The following is a 14,841-nucleotide window of genomic DNA, read 5'->3' on the forward strand; positions in this document are numbered from 1 at the left end:
CCCAATTATAGAAATGTTTGGGGACTAAATTAGTTCTGAGCAAAATAGAAGACTTAAACCAAAAGTGCATAGAAACAATCTCAAAAATCAATTTAAGCAATGGTGGACAATTTAGTGGTGATTGGCAAATATCCCACAATACTTTTTTTAGGCAGAATATCCCATTGTACTTAATTAAAAACTGAGTTTTGTTTTAAAATTTGTGAAAAATAAAAAAAAAAAACTATGTTTTTACAATTAAAATGTTTTTATAGGAGACACTTTGAGTCTGTTTGTTTATTACATATTTTCTTAAAAAAAACAGGGAAGGGAAAATTATTACTAACGGTAATACTATTTATCATTTTACAACTCAATCCCTTGACCTTAAGTTTGTTACATACTAAATTAAAAATACAGTATTTTGATATAAAATAATTTAGAGAACATTTTTAGAGATTTTAAATAAAAGCATAAGCCATTTTGTATTTGATTACTATTATACAAACTGATTTTGTATTTCTCTCTTTCTCTTCTATTAGAAACTAATGATATTTTTTTTCAAAAGCTAATCAAATTAGCTTATCATATAAGCAATCTGTTATATATATTTTGTCACAAAAAAGGGAAGTAGTTATATACATAAAAAAAAATCTAATGCCAAAAAAGTAGTTTTCCTCTCCCTCATCCTTTTCTCCTCATTTGATAGTTGGGTGTTTTTAAAGCTGAATATTTTTACTACTCCGGTCTAGCACAAATGTTTGGTACGTTGTATGTAAGTATTATAAATGTTGAGGTACAAAGTTTGATTCCTATTAATTATAAAACACTTCGAAGTAAAAAGAAATTGGAAAATAACTCATTTAGAGTTGATCTAGTGGTTGACTTGAGGTCTTGGAGTGTGTTTCTCTCAAAGTTTTAGGTTTGATTCCCTCTGGTACCAATTTCGATGGACAAGTCCAAAGCTCTGGCTTTAAATGGGACCCACACAACTGAACGGTGGAATTGATCCCCTCTGATTAGTCGATCCTTGGACCGGATAGCGAGTTTTAAAAAAAAATGGAAAAAATTGAAAGGTGGGAGAATATAAGGTTGAACATATATAATACATATATAACAATATTAGAGTTTAGTAGTTGGGAAATTGAAAGGTGGGAGAATATAAGTGGTTGGGGTGTAGAGTTTAGTTTGGATTCTACATGATCAAGAATGAGTAGAAAGAAAGAGTAAATAGACATTTGTAGGAAAGTATTAGCTAACCTTCTAAGCTTGAGCAGTTAATAAGCACAAATTGATCTTCCCTATGAGTCATAGGCTATGACCCTATCTCACTACAAGCAACACATGAATCGTGTGTTGAAGCCATTCTCAGAAATCTTTCATAAGCCAAATACGTGTGAGTAACATAAAGTTCCCAACCATAGTAAAACTTACCCCCTGGATTGTTACATCATGAGTCTTCCATGTAGTTCAACTTTCTTTCTTTCTAAGTAAAATGTTATTTACACCAACTATATATATAAGTTAATGAAATATTTTAGTTTCACAAAGTTGAGTTAGACTTCATATTTGATCATGAGAGACATATTTGAAAAACAATCATCATCTCCGGAAGGTTCAAATTATGCACCAAGTAGTGGTTTGTCTGGGGATGATAAAGAGCTTGGCTATAGAGCTGCAACATCAATCCATCCATATCTTTTGGCTAAAAACACTTATCTTCATTTCTTAGCCAACAAAATCGACCTCAATTTCGCTCGAATGGTAATAGTATATTCAACATTTTTATGTGTATACAGAATGCAATTGTCCCTTGATTATTTTGTCAATAGTCTTTTGATAAATGCAAAATTGAAGTTATTTTGCCATGTATCTAGGTAATGGCAGAGGTGGTGGGTACTTTTATATTGATGTTTTGTGTATGTGGAATCATTGCAAGCACACAACACCAAAATGGTGCAGTTGGCCTTTTGGAGTATGCAGCTACAGCAGGATTAACAGTCGTTGTGATAATCTTCTCTATAGGCTCAATTTCTTGTGCACATGTTAACCCAGCTATCACAATAGCCTTTGCAACAATTGGTCACTTTCCATGGTCCAAGGTTGTTACATAAATAACTACTTAGTCGGTTAAACTTAAAATTTAGATAGTATATCTGATTGATTTATAGAGTTTAATTTTTATGTATTTTTTGTATAATTTTTTTTCTCCGGTTCTATTTATAAGAGAAAGTTTGGTCAACAAAACTTGATGTATCTGGTTAAAAATTCAGTCAAGATACATCAATTTTTGTTGACTTAACTTTCTCTTATAAATAGGACCGGAGTGTACTAATGAAATCAAATTTATAACTATATAATATATACATACCCTTTTATTGTTTCTTAAACAGGTTCCAATTTACATAATAGCACAAACAATTGGTTCTTTGATGGCAACATATATTGGTAGCCTTGTCTATGGCATAAAATCAGAGGTTATGATGACTCAACCACTCCAAGGGTGTAACTCTGCCTTCTGGGTGGAGGTTATTGCAACATTCATCATTATGTTTTTGGTTACAGCTTTGACATCTGAATCTCAATCAGTAAGTACTAATTAAGGAAAAAAATTACATAGTTATATATGTTCCTTAATAATTAGCAATGATTCCATTTTTTTACTAGCTAAAAATTAAAAATATTGTGCAGGTGGGACATTTATCTGGTTTTGTTGCTGGAATTGCAATTGGGCTTGCTGTACTAATTACAGGGTACCCACTCACATATATTTGATCACTTTGATATTTATCGAGATATTACTTTGAGAAATAGTATAATAATCTATAGTATAACACTTAAATTTGATTGGATATCTGTTTAAAATTCTTTATATGATTAGTAGTACGTAGTTATTAAATTTTTATACTAAATGTTAGGTCAGCTATGATTATCACTTTAACCACTATTCTTAAGGTGTATTAGTCTATTTGATCATGCTTTGTGTTGTGCACCATCGTTGTGATGTCATATTCCAACACTCTTCGTTTTATGTTTATGAAATTCACTCAGACCGTCATGTTTCACAACTTCAGTGAACCGATAACCCAACCAGTTATATAGTCAAGTGCCCCCCCTCGAGGCCGACCACTTAGAATGCTATACCCATAAACATTTTTGTCTAATTGTGTATTTTGTGATAAAAATGTTATATGGATTAATTCTATATCTTACTCTTTAACATGATACTTTAATCTAATAACAAAGTAATTTGATTTAATTTTTGTTGCAGCCCTGTATCAGGTGGATCAATGAATCCAGCAAGATCACTTGGTCCAGCAATTGTGTCATGGAAATTTAAGAACATTTGGATATACATCTTAGCCCCAAGTGGAGGAGCTGTGGCAGGAGCTCTAATGTTTCGTTTCCTACGTCTTAAAGACCAACCTTGTAGCTCCCCAAACACTAGTGAAGTTGGTCATCCCGTACCTTTTTGTGCAAGTTAGTACATGAACATGAACATGAACATGAAATACCATGTTTTTAGACTAAGCCAAATAAACCACTTATTCAAATAACAATCATTGGCTATAATTAATTGTACCTTTTTTCCCTAGGGAGAAGTGGGCCCATGGTTTTGCTGGTAGAGAAAAATTGGAGTTTATTGTGTGCCAGACTAGAAGGGTTCAGACAAAGATATGTCTTAAGAACAGAAGCAAAATATGATGGTGTTTATCATAAGTTGTCATTGTAATTAGTAGAAGTTGTTATAAGTAAATTGCATACAACAATATTAACAGTAAAAGTCTGTTCACATTATGTAAGATGGATTGATTACAAATTTACATGATTCAAATCATGGCATAGTTGCAATCATAATAATATTTCCTTCAAATAATTTGCAAATCTTAAAAATCTAATTTAGATTGTATGAGGATTAATTTGGCTTGCATGAGTCATATATAAAAACTCATACATTAAAATGATCATTGATAGTTTAATACTGGAAGAAACAAAATTCGAAGAAAAATATTTTATTTTATAAGGAACTGTGGACGTCAAGTGCATGAGCTCTTAAAAAACAAAAGAACTGCTTGAGGATTTTGAAATACTTTTTTTTTTGCAGCCAAATTTATTAAAATAAACCACAAAAGGGAATAAAAAAATGCTTAAGAATAAAATCAAAATAAAGAAAAATCTATTTACGAGGTTCGAACCATGAACTTTTGCATTGTCCTTACCAACTGAGTTAAGCTCACGACACCAACAAAAGAGTCTACTAGCAAAGGAAAAGGACTCGGACAAAAGCAAAACCAATCCCCAAATAAACATAACAAGACAACAAAAAAACCATAGTCATAAGATTTTGATGTTAGGGGACACTTCAACCCATAGCCATGAGTTTGCATTCATTTCAATCGAGTCCGTAATTATAAATTAATTATTTACTTCTTGTTTGATAAATAATACATGATACTTTTTTTATTAAATCACAATTTTCTCTTTTTTTTTTTACAAGAAATCACAATTTTTTTTTTGGCAATACTGTTAATATTTCTACAACATTTAAATCTAAAGAGAAGTCCACTAAAAAATGATCTTAAGAAGTATGCATTTTAATGAAATAAGGTTTGATTTTTTTGGCAATATTGTTAATATTTCTTGAAGTGAAGTAATTTATGTTTAATTCTTTTTATGGATTTAACTTTTTCATTAGACCAAAAGACATGTTGTTGGGACAAGATTCCGAGAGGCTGAGTAATGAGTTATACCCTAACTACTTGAAAACTAATAGCATCTAAGCACCACATTTTGGGTATGTCCACATATTCATTCTATGGTAGAAGCATCAATTTTGTATAAATAGGTAAATCACCCTCATTATAGTTGGTCTAAGGCTAATATCTTTTTTTTTTCCTTTAAGAAGCTAACCTAGATTAGATAACAACGAGAAAAATTGAATCTGACATGAGGAGCATACTCCAAGATCTTTAGTCAATCTAAGTGGGCTATCTAAGGCTAATATGCCAAGAAATAATTCTATCTTTTTTTACGTATACAAAAATTTAATATGAAAATTAAGATTAATTCTTATAATTAAAAACTAAAATCAAATAAATCGAAAATACATTTATTTATTTATATAAAAAAAAAATCTTAATATTAGTTCAATTAATATGTTTTTTTTTTTGACAAAAGTTCAATTAATATGTTGTCATGCAAAGTTGTATGTACATCCACGTGTTGTGAATTTCATTCAACATGATAACAAGACAAACAAATTACTCGGAAACCAAAGAAACCAATGAGACAAAGAGTGATCCACCACATTCTCTTGTAGCTATTGTGCTCTCTATCTAACCGAAATGCAGAAAGGTACAATGAAATCAATGTTTTTATTGCTTTTTTAATTGATATTGATTGATGTTGTTATACATATTAGTCATGCAAAGTAATTAAACTATATGATATATGATTTAATTTCTCAGATTATAATGGCAAGCCTAGTGTCACACAGATCGTGGTGGCCTCTTCCATTGGGTTGATAATTGCTGCAGCAATGCATTATCGCCTAAAAAAGTTAAGAGATCGAAAGATCATCCCACTTGTGAGATTATCAAAGACAGGCCAAACTCCAAAGCTTGAGAGATTCTCTCATTATGTAGGTACGTATTTATTTAATATAAATTAATTAATTTGTGTGATTTCTTTCAGATGGATCTATGATATAATGTATCATCTCTAGGTGAATCATATATATAATGTATGATACTAGTGTCTAGAATATGTTAGTTACCATTTATAATTTGTTGTGTTTAATTATTGAGAAGCAATAACGTACACACTCATCTATCCACCGAGATACATTAAACGATATTTTACATTTACTATGATGCATTTATTAATAGACATTTGCGAAAAATTACATTCGATGTTTTTTTTTTTTTTTTTTTTTGGATTACTTGGAAGTGTTTATATTGTGTATATTATTAAGATTAAGATTTTGTATGATTTGTTGCAGCTAGGCAAATGGGGTTCAAAGATAGGAGGAATTGTCCTAATTTATGTAAACTGGCTTCTGAATACATAAGAAAATCTGAGGGATGTGAAGATGATATCTATGCTTTTTTTGAAAATGAACCAAATGTGGATTCACTTTTTGTCAAGCTTGTGGAGGAGTTTGAGAGATGCATTCTAAGTTACTTTGCATTCCATTGGAGCCTTGGTGATTTATTGATAAGTCAGGTATTTGAGGATAAATTTTTTAATCCTCCTAAGTCCTATCATACTAACCCTTATTGTTCCATTTACATAAAGTACAATAATTGAAATGGTTATAAAGTATAGTATGCTACTAGGTAAAACATTTTTTTTTTTTTTTTTATGGCATTGCAGGTCTTGAGCTCAGACACTGAGCCAAAAAAGAAATTCAAGCACATGGTTATGGCAGCAACTAGGTCTGTTGATTTTTTGTACATTTTATGTAACATGATAAAAAGGATAAAGATTTTAATTTGTATTTTTGCCGTGTGATCTTAATTGCCCTTCAATTGCCCCTTGTGTTGTATTTATTTGTATAGGGATCAAAGGGTTGAAAGGGTAACAAAGAATTTGAAGGTGGCTAGAGTCTTCAATACATTAGTAGAAGAGATGAAAGCAATGGGACTTGTATCAAACGACGAAAATCGATGCACAGAGGTGATGGCACCAGTGGCTCACAGTGATAGGAGCCCTGTGCTCCTTTTCATGGGAGGTGGTATGGGAGCTGGAAAGAGCACTGTGCTTAAAGATATTCTCAAAGAGTAAGAAATTATTGTGTATATTTCTATGAACAAAAATGAATCATTGACAAATAGTAAGAACTTAATGTTGTTTACTTTATGAATGAAATTTAAACAGGCCTTTTTGGGTAGGAGCAGCTAGCAATGCTGTTGTTATTGAGGCAGATGCATTCAAAGAATCAGATGTTATCTATAGGGCTCTTAGTTCAAGAGGGCATCATGACATGATCCGAATGGCTGAACTGGTGAGATGGTTAAGACTCTTCTTCTATTCTGATTAAGTAAATAGTAAATATACAAGTTGGTGCTTGAAATTGTAAAGAAGCTGCATATTGGGGTGTGTGTGTGTGTGTGTGTACACTTTGCGGTAACTTGCAAAGCAAGCAATCTGGCAAACTAACTAACTAGATAACTCAAGTAAGGTTCAATTTTTGGAGAAAAGTTATGAAAATGACTTATAACATGTCTAAAATCAACTTATATCAACAAACCCCCAAGATACATATATGAAAACAAATTCTCTCTTCGATTATAGAGATAGTTTATACATATAAGAGCTTATTTGCATGACAAAGTTGTTGCAAACAGGTACACCAATCGTCAACAGATGCGGCCTCATCGCTCCTGGTAACAGCACTGAATGAAGGAAGAGATGTGATTATGGATGGAACATTCTCTTGGGTGCCATTTGTTGTGCAAACAATAACAATGGCCAGGAATGTCCATCGCCGTCGCTACCGAATGGGAGCTGGATACAAGGTTCATAATGATGGTACTACAACAGAGAGCTATTGGGAACGAATTGAAAATGAAGAACCTGAACAAGTTGGAGGCAAAAAGAGAAAACCATATAGAATAGAGCTTGTTGGAGTAGTATGTGATGCTTACCTTGCAGTCATTAGAGGCATAAGGTATATTCACTTCATTATTAACCTTCATATTCAACAATCGCACATATTAATCATAATTCTTTTAGTGAAAATGGGAATTTGGAATTTGTGTAGTAACAATCGTGCAACTGCACCTAGTCAGACACATCGATGGTCAATCAATAAAGATCATACGGTCCAGATTTCAATGTAGATTTTTATTTTTTTAAAAAATATAAATACAAGTTTGAAATGCGAGCCGTCTCATATTGATTGAACGCTGCGAGTGTAGCTGACTGCTTGTGGTCACGAGATTGTGACTGCACACTACTCAAATTCGAGAAAATGGACTTTACTAACAGATACATTTGAATTTCAACGAGAAAATGGACTTTACTAACAGATACATTTGAATTTCAACAGGAGAGCTATCATGTGTAGAAGAGCAGTAAGAGTGAAATCACAATTGAAATCCCACAGGAGATTTGCAGATGCGTTCATGACTTATTGTCAACTAGTTGATAATGCTCGGCTATACAGCACAAATGCTTTGGAAGGCCCACCTAAAGTACACATTTTTCTTGTCTCTTTTTTCTTATGATAAAATATATTGTTAGTCATATTGATTCATAAATAAGAAAATTACATTGAAGGATTTTGAATGTATGTATTTAGTTGGTCAAATTAGTTCTCAATCATGAACCCAAGAAATAATTTGACAGATGAAATACATATTCAATGAGGAAATGTGTATATAGCAATCATAAGTGTGATTTTCATAATCCAGTTATGATTGATATTACATCTTTCATAAACTAATTTATCTTTTGACCATTTATTTCATAGTAGAAAAAAAGCACGTGTTAAGTTATATAAATATGACTAATGTTTGTAATAGTCAATATCAATCTCATTTCCTTTAAAAAATGTGTCATCATGCATATAAAACTTTGTTGCAATGTTGGATTTTTCTGTTTCGAAACAGTAGCCCTCAGTCGAGGATAAAGGGCTAAAGAGTTTGTCAATGTTCTGACCTCAAACCACATTTTTTATGCATTGTCTGCTTTGTGATCTTGTGCAAAGGCCTCATGCCATTTGTAAAATGTGTCTCGGTGAATGTAGAACTGTATATATTGTTTATAAACTACACTTAATTTAGACTTCTAAGCAATGTGACACTTTTTGGTGTCACGGAATAATGATCATTGAAAATCGTCATTTCTAAGGTGGAATTTCTTTGTTATTTTCATTTATGTTCAACATTAGAACCTCTTACCGATCAGTTTCCTGTTGTAAAGTTGATAGGATGGAAAGAGAGGGACAAGACATTGCTAGTTGATCCAGATGAAATTGATTGTTTGAAGAGAGTTGCTAGGTTGAATGAAGATGCTGACTCCATATATGAACTATACAAGCACCCTAACCCGACTTGTGAAGCCGGATCAATATGGAAAGACATTGTATTATCTCCTTCAAGGTTGGACATTCAACAAGAGCTGAAGTATTCAATTCAAAAGGTTGAGAGATTTGCCATGCAAAATGCTAACTTGTTGATGGAGCAATGATAATATTTTTCAACATTAGCATTTAAGATTAGGTTCATAAGATGGAAATGGTCTATGAATTTTCATAGGTTATTGAAATTTTGAGACTAGAAAAAATTTAGTATTGTTGTATTAATGTGAACTTGAATGTACAAAAGAACACCATATAGTTAAACTCTTGAAATTGAAATTTTTTGCATTTGGTTTCAGTTAAACCGATGGCTAATCTCGTAATGAAAATTTGTGTTTTTCAACTTGAACTAAATGCAATACACATGACATTTGAATGGAAAAGATACAATGAGGGAATTTCAAGCATGTAAGAACTTTGACTTGTAATTAGTAGAAAAATGAGAGGTGTCAATCAATTTTGGTCATAACAGAGAACAAGTTGAGCAACTTCACTAATTCATGACATCTAACCTTAGTCCTTAATGCAGCCCCTAATTAGAGAGCTTCAGAAATGCGAGACAACACCTTCTCTTAAAGCTGGGCACATTATGTGCATATAAGTTTTATTCAATGACATAAGTATTTTTGTTAGTATTTAAAATAGATTATAAAAATAACTTACCGTAGCTAATTAGTTGTTTTCAACTTCCTCTCAATTAGTTTTATATACTCTCATGATAGCTTATAGAATCAACTTGTTCAAAACTTGTGTTGAATTTATCCTAGTTTTCTTTTATACGATCAACTTATACCTACCAATATATGGTTGATTGAAATGACAAGAGACTCACTCACCTTAAACAAGTGGTCATGAGTTCAAAAAGATTAGTCATTACTAAACGACGGTGAATACTTCGTACATATACTATCGTTATAAAAAAAAAAGCATCTTATACTTAAACTCTTTTATATTGGACTTAATCCATTCTTACAAAACCAACTTATAAAATGAGAGATATTTTTCTTTATAAACAAGTTTTAAATATATTTTTTATGTGGAGGTTTTTTGCAATACAGATGACCTTAATATAATTGTACAATACCTCTCCTAACAAAAGGAAACTGTACTTCCCTTAAAAAGAAAGAGGAAAGTGTACTTGCAACGAAATTTTGTATAATTCATATAGAAACTAAATCAAATGAGAGAAAGAGAGGAATATATTCGAGAAAGTTAACATCCAATAGACATGGTTTTGCACAAAATAAATTTAACATCCATATACCACTATTTAGTTTTAAGACTTAACTTATCCTGAAGAAATTAACACCATGAGATAGTAATAATATATTTTATTTTCAAATGAATGACAAATCAACATAATATATGAGTAACAACTGTGTCTTATAATCTTCACATAATATTTGGCAACACAAGTTCCTTAATTAGTAGGACTTGTTCAACTTCAATGGCCTTTTAGGCAACTGTTCTATATGCAAATCTCATCTGATTTTCATGATTCTTGATGCAATTGAATCCTCTGTTAACCTATTAGTTCAAGGGAAGGATTAATCTCATCCCTGTTGGAAGCATTCCCCTGAATTAGAGAAAAACTTGGATAACATCAACAAAAACCCTAGTCATGACCAATGTGCCTTCAAAACCAAAATTCTCCCAGACCATAAATCCATTGTACAAGCTGAACCATTCATTAGAAAGCTGATAAAATATCCTACAAGATGCAAAAAAATCCCAGGCAAATCCATGAAGCACAGGTGAAGTTATGAGCAAATGAATATAGCTTAAAAGCACACCCAAAAGGCCAAATCACACAAAAACATTTTTTGTTAATAATTATCCACCGCTCAATCAATCAACACCAACCGTAGATAGAAGGTCAATCGAAGGGCTCACATTCAAACAAGAAAAATGGTATCGATCCTTGTCGGGTTCTCTGAACCAATGAGAATTAAGTAATCGAATATTATCTCACACACACTTCACTATTTAAATCATCAAATTCCCTTTCATCTTATCACACTCAAAAATTCCTATTCCCAGTCTGTCTTCAACAAACTTTTTCTCCTACGCATCAATTCAATTCTGTTAACATGGCCACAGAAGAACCAATTGTTGCAGTGGAACCCGTTCCCGAACCAATCATCGCTGCCGAACCTCCAGCTTCGGAGATTGATCAGTCCGAACAAAAGGATGCTGAATTAGCAGAGAAGAAGACGAAGAAAGCAGCAAAGGAATCCAAACCTAAGAAAGCTTCCAAACCACGAAACCCTGCTTCCCATCCTACTTACGAAGAGGTTCGTTTCAATTTCAATTCACTCTTTTCTAATTCTTCGTTTCTTTACGAATAATTATAGTTTCAATTGGATCTAATTTGTGCTTAATTTGAACGAATTGCAGATGATTAAGGATGCAATTGTGTTGCTGAAAGAGAGGACTGGTTCAAGCCAATATGCAATTGCGAAATTCATCGAAGAGAAACACAAACAGCTTCCTTCAAATTTCAAGAAGCTATTGCTTCAGAATTTGAAGAAGAATGTTGCTTCTGGAAAACTCGTTAAGGTGAAAGGTTCATTCAAGCTTTCTTCGGCTACGCCAAAACCCAAGACAACAAAGCCAGCTGCTAAGGTGAAGGCTGTGAAAGCCAAGCCAGCTGTTAAGCCAAAGGCTAAAGCTGTTGCCAAGCCAAAGACCAAATCTGTTACGGCTAAGCCCAAGGCGGCTGCTGCCAAGCCAAAATCTGCTGCCACAAAGCCCAAGACTGCTGCTACCAAGCCCAAAGCTGCTGCTGCTAAGCCCAAAACTGCTGCAAAAGTGAAGCCTAATGCAAAGGTTGCAAAGACAACGACAAGGACTTCTCCAGGGAAGAAAGGTGCAACTGCAAAGCCAGCAGCAAAGAAAGTTGCGGCGGCAAAGAAGAAAGCTCCGGTGAAGAGCGTCAAGCCTAAGACTAAGACTGTTAAGTCTCCGGCAAAGAAGGTTGCGATCAAGAGAGGTGGAAGGAAATGAGAGTCAGAATCTTTAGTGACTAAGTAGCATTAACTTTTAGCAGCATTGTAAATCTCTTTTTCGTTCTATTTTATAGTTTATAATAATAATAATAATGGTTTTTACATAGTATATTAAAGTATTTTCTGGTTTTATTTTGTTTTGGGCCGTGCAAAACTGTTTAGTCTATACTGATAAAAATCAATTTCAATTTAACTGTAATGGGGATGAAAAAAACTACAATGTGTAGCAACTACTCAAGTATTCTCCAACAATTCATAGCGATGTTTCAATAGCAATCATTATAGCAAAAAACTCTGCCATTAAAGCACTAAAATAACCAGTGTTTTGTGATATTCCTCCGATGAAGTTAGCGTAAAGGATGATTTCAGTAGTTGCTGTGTTGGGACTCCCAATGGCAGAGCCATGTGTATTGGCCTTAACCCAAAAATGTTATTAGCATTTCTAACCTTTCCACTTAAGTTGAAGAACTTCAAGACTTTAAAATGATCCATAGAATTTAACATGTGCCCCTTAGGGAAACTAGCTAGCATTATGTTTAACCTTCGCATTTATCAGGTTTATAGCACTTTCAAAACTGCAATCAGTGCCTTGAAACTTGATTCTATTTCTTATCCATATGAAGCATATAATGTGAGTTATTCCAAAATGATAATATCATGCACCTGTAAATTTTAGTTTCTGTAGCAACAACTTAATCCATCAATATTCGTCATATCAAATACTAAAGTTGCAATTTTTAAACCAATTCCAAACAAAAGTAACGAATGGGCAGTGAAGAAAATATGCTAAGATGTTTCATAGTTGTTCTGAGTTCTGACAGAAGCTGCATACAACATGGTCAACGCCGCAATACATCCTCTATTCTAAGCTTTTCATCTGTTTGGAGCTTTTTGAGCAAAAGTCTTCATAAGATGAATTACCTAGAGGCTAGATGGAAGGGTTGTATTAGACCAAATAAGTTTGAATCATGGTATAGAAGTACCAAATGGATTCTTGAAAGCATACACATTTTTTGCAGTGAGCAAGTCATCAAATGAAGATGTCCAGTTGATAGTGTCTTCTATAAGAATCAAAGGGTCGATAGTCTTCATTATGGTTGCAACTACTTAGGGTAATTTCTCAAAGAAGTAATCTAGAATATTCGATTGCCCATTCAAGATATAACCTGAAACCTTCATGTCTAACTGCTTGTGAATATTAGCTGGAATGTGAAGCAAATAAACTGAAGGAGCATCAAGTCATTTATCGGTCCAAAAAGCAATATCTTTGCCATTGCCAATTGAAAAAAAAAAAAAAAAACTATTATACTGTGTTTGGTTTGGCGTTAGAGGGGTGAATCTCGCGTCCCAATGCACAAAGTAACGTGATAATGTGAAGCTCCACATAGTAGCTTCTTGATGGACGTGCGTTTTCTGCTTTTTCGCCGCTAAAGCAAACACATTAGTCTCACTTTGGTTGGTTTACGCATATTGTATAGCTTTCAACAATATAAAGAGTGTTAAACCTTTTGAGAAAAACACATCAATGCTTGACGCCCTTCCAAGCCTTCTCTTTTTCCTCTTCTGCTCTACGCACTTTCGAGCTTCTCCCCCTTCTTTTCTATTTCTTCGAAATTTTTGACCCTTTGGAAAAATCTTCAATATTTAACGTGGTCATAATGTCACTATCCCTTCAATATTTAGAGGGGTCATAATGTCATCGTCCCTTCAATATTTAGTGTGGTCATAATACCATTGTCTCTTTGATATTTGAAGTGACCATAGTACCATCGACCCTTCGACTTCAGAGTGGTTTTTGTACTATAGTCCCTTCAGTTTCAGAGTGGTATTAACACTATATCTGGTATTTGTTGGGTGGCTTATGCCATATTTGAGGGTGTAAATTCTAGAATGGATCTTAAGAATGAATTTAATTATTCGTCGATTAAAAATAATAAGTTTACCATCAATGTTGTTGATTAGTTATAGCAACAGAAGTAGTCTCACTTTACTGCCTGTGGCACTTCAGTTGTCTGTATGAGTCGCTCATTTATAGTGTGGGTTTAGTTGGTATTTGTGATTCAATATCATTTCCAATCCTTAGCCTTATGTACCTGTGTCACTCATTCAGTTTTGAGTATTCGTTTGCAACTATGGTGTGGTTTCCCTTTCTTATGTCTATTTCCTACTTGTTCAATACGAGTTAAGTTCATAGGAAAGTTTTGATATTTTTAATGTTGCATGATTTACTTAGTAAGTATGAACCTCGGAAGAGTGTTAGTCACTTAATCCTAAGTTAATCATGATAGTAGAGACAATGGTGAAGTTAAGAACATCACAATCCATGTGGATATGATCTTTATGATAGTTGAGACAATGTATACTTGCAATATAATTTGCTCTAAGTATATTTTTCAAGCAACATGTGTTTAATGTCTCAGTTTTAGTAATAATAAACCCTGCAAATGGTATCATTAATCCGTATCAGTCTCTCTGTCTTAGATCTTAGTTAATAGTTTCAATGTGTCTTATTTAGTGCTCATCAGTCATACGTTTTAACTGATAAGTTGTCCTCAATGTGTCTTATTCGCTGCATCGATGTGTCAGTTTTTTCGGTGTCTACATAATAACATTTGTACACTTTTCTCTGCCTCCGGTCTTTATATTTAAAGTAAAGCATCTCAGTAATGTTATTGAATGTACCATTATTCTAATGCATACTTTCAATTTACTCTTGTTCCTAAAGGCGTATCATCTTGGAAGAACATGTATTGTTCTATTTTGGTTTAA

At 33.1% G+C, this 14,841-nt stretch overlaps 3 protein-coding genes across 4 annotated transcripts; all 3 read left to right on the forward strand.

The window, feature by feature from the left end:
• Positions 1–701: 701 nt before the first annotated feature.
• On the forward strand, positions 702–3,817 carry NIP7;1 (NOD26-like intrinsic protein 7;1). 2 transcript variants are annotated; one of them, XM_085728836.1, is made up of 6 exons: positions 702–1,749; positions 1,857–2,081; positions 2,373–2,567; positions 2,671–2,732; positions 3,251–3,459; positions 3,576–3,817. In XM_085728836.1, exons 1-6 carry the CDS (start codon positions 1,555–1,557, stop codon positions 3,710–3,712), a joined length of 1,023 nt encoding a protein of 340 aa, XP_085584962.1. In that variant the 5' UTR covers positions 702–1,554; the 3' UTR covers positions 3,713–3,817. The 2 variants fall into 2 exon arrangements, with proteins under 2 accessions (XP_085584962.1, XP_085584964.1); XM_085728838.1 differs by having other exon boundaries at positions 712–1,743.
• Positions 3,818–5,218: 1,401 nt separating this feature from the next.
• Positions 5,219–9,368, forward strand: LOC146956430 (P-loop containing nucleoside triphosphate hydrolases superfamily protein). The gene is made up of 9 exons (XM_085728831.1): positions 5,219–5,334; positions 5,448–5,624; positions 5,981–6,204; positions 6,355–6,416; positions 6,540–6,761; positions 6,859–6,985; positions 7,329–7,651; positions 8,033–8,177; positions 8,908–9,368. Exons 1-9 carry the CDS (start codon positions 5,325–5,327, stop codon positions 9,172–9,174), a joined length of 1,557 nt encoding a protein of 518 aa, XP_085584957.1. The 5' UTR covers positions 5,219–5,324; the 3' UTR covers positions 9,175–9,368.
• Positions 9,369–11,077: 1,709 nt separating this feature from the next.
• LOC146956431 (histone H1-like) lies at positions 11,078–12,181 on the forward strand. Its single transcript, XM_085728845.1, has 2 exons — positions 11,078–11,358; positions 11,462–12,181. Exons 1-2 carry the CDS (start codon positions 11,155–11,157, stop codon positions 12,068–12,070), a joined length of 813 nt encoding a protein of 270 aa, XP_085584971.1. The 5' UTR covers positions 11,078–11,154; the 3' UTR covers positions 12,071–12,181.
• The last annotated feature ends 2,660 nt before the right edge of the window (positions 12,182–14,841 follow it).

This window comes from Medicago sativa, chromosome 1 (assembly GCF_051527215.1).
Source record: "Medicago sativa cultivar Bolivia chromosome 1, Bolivia_mono, whole genome shotgun sequence".
NCBI classification, from domain to species: Eukaryota; Viridiplantae; Streptophyta; class Magnoliopsida; order Fabales; family Fabaceae; genus Medicago; species Medicago sativa.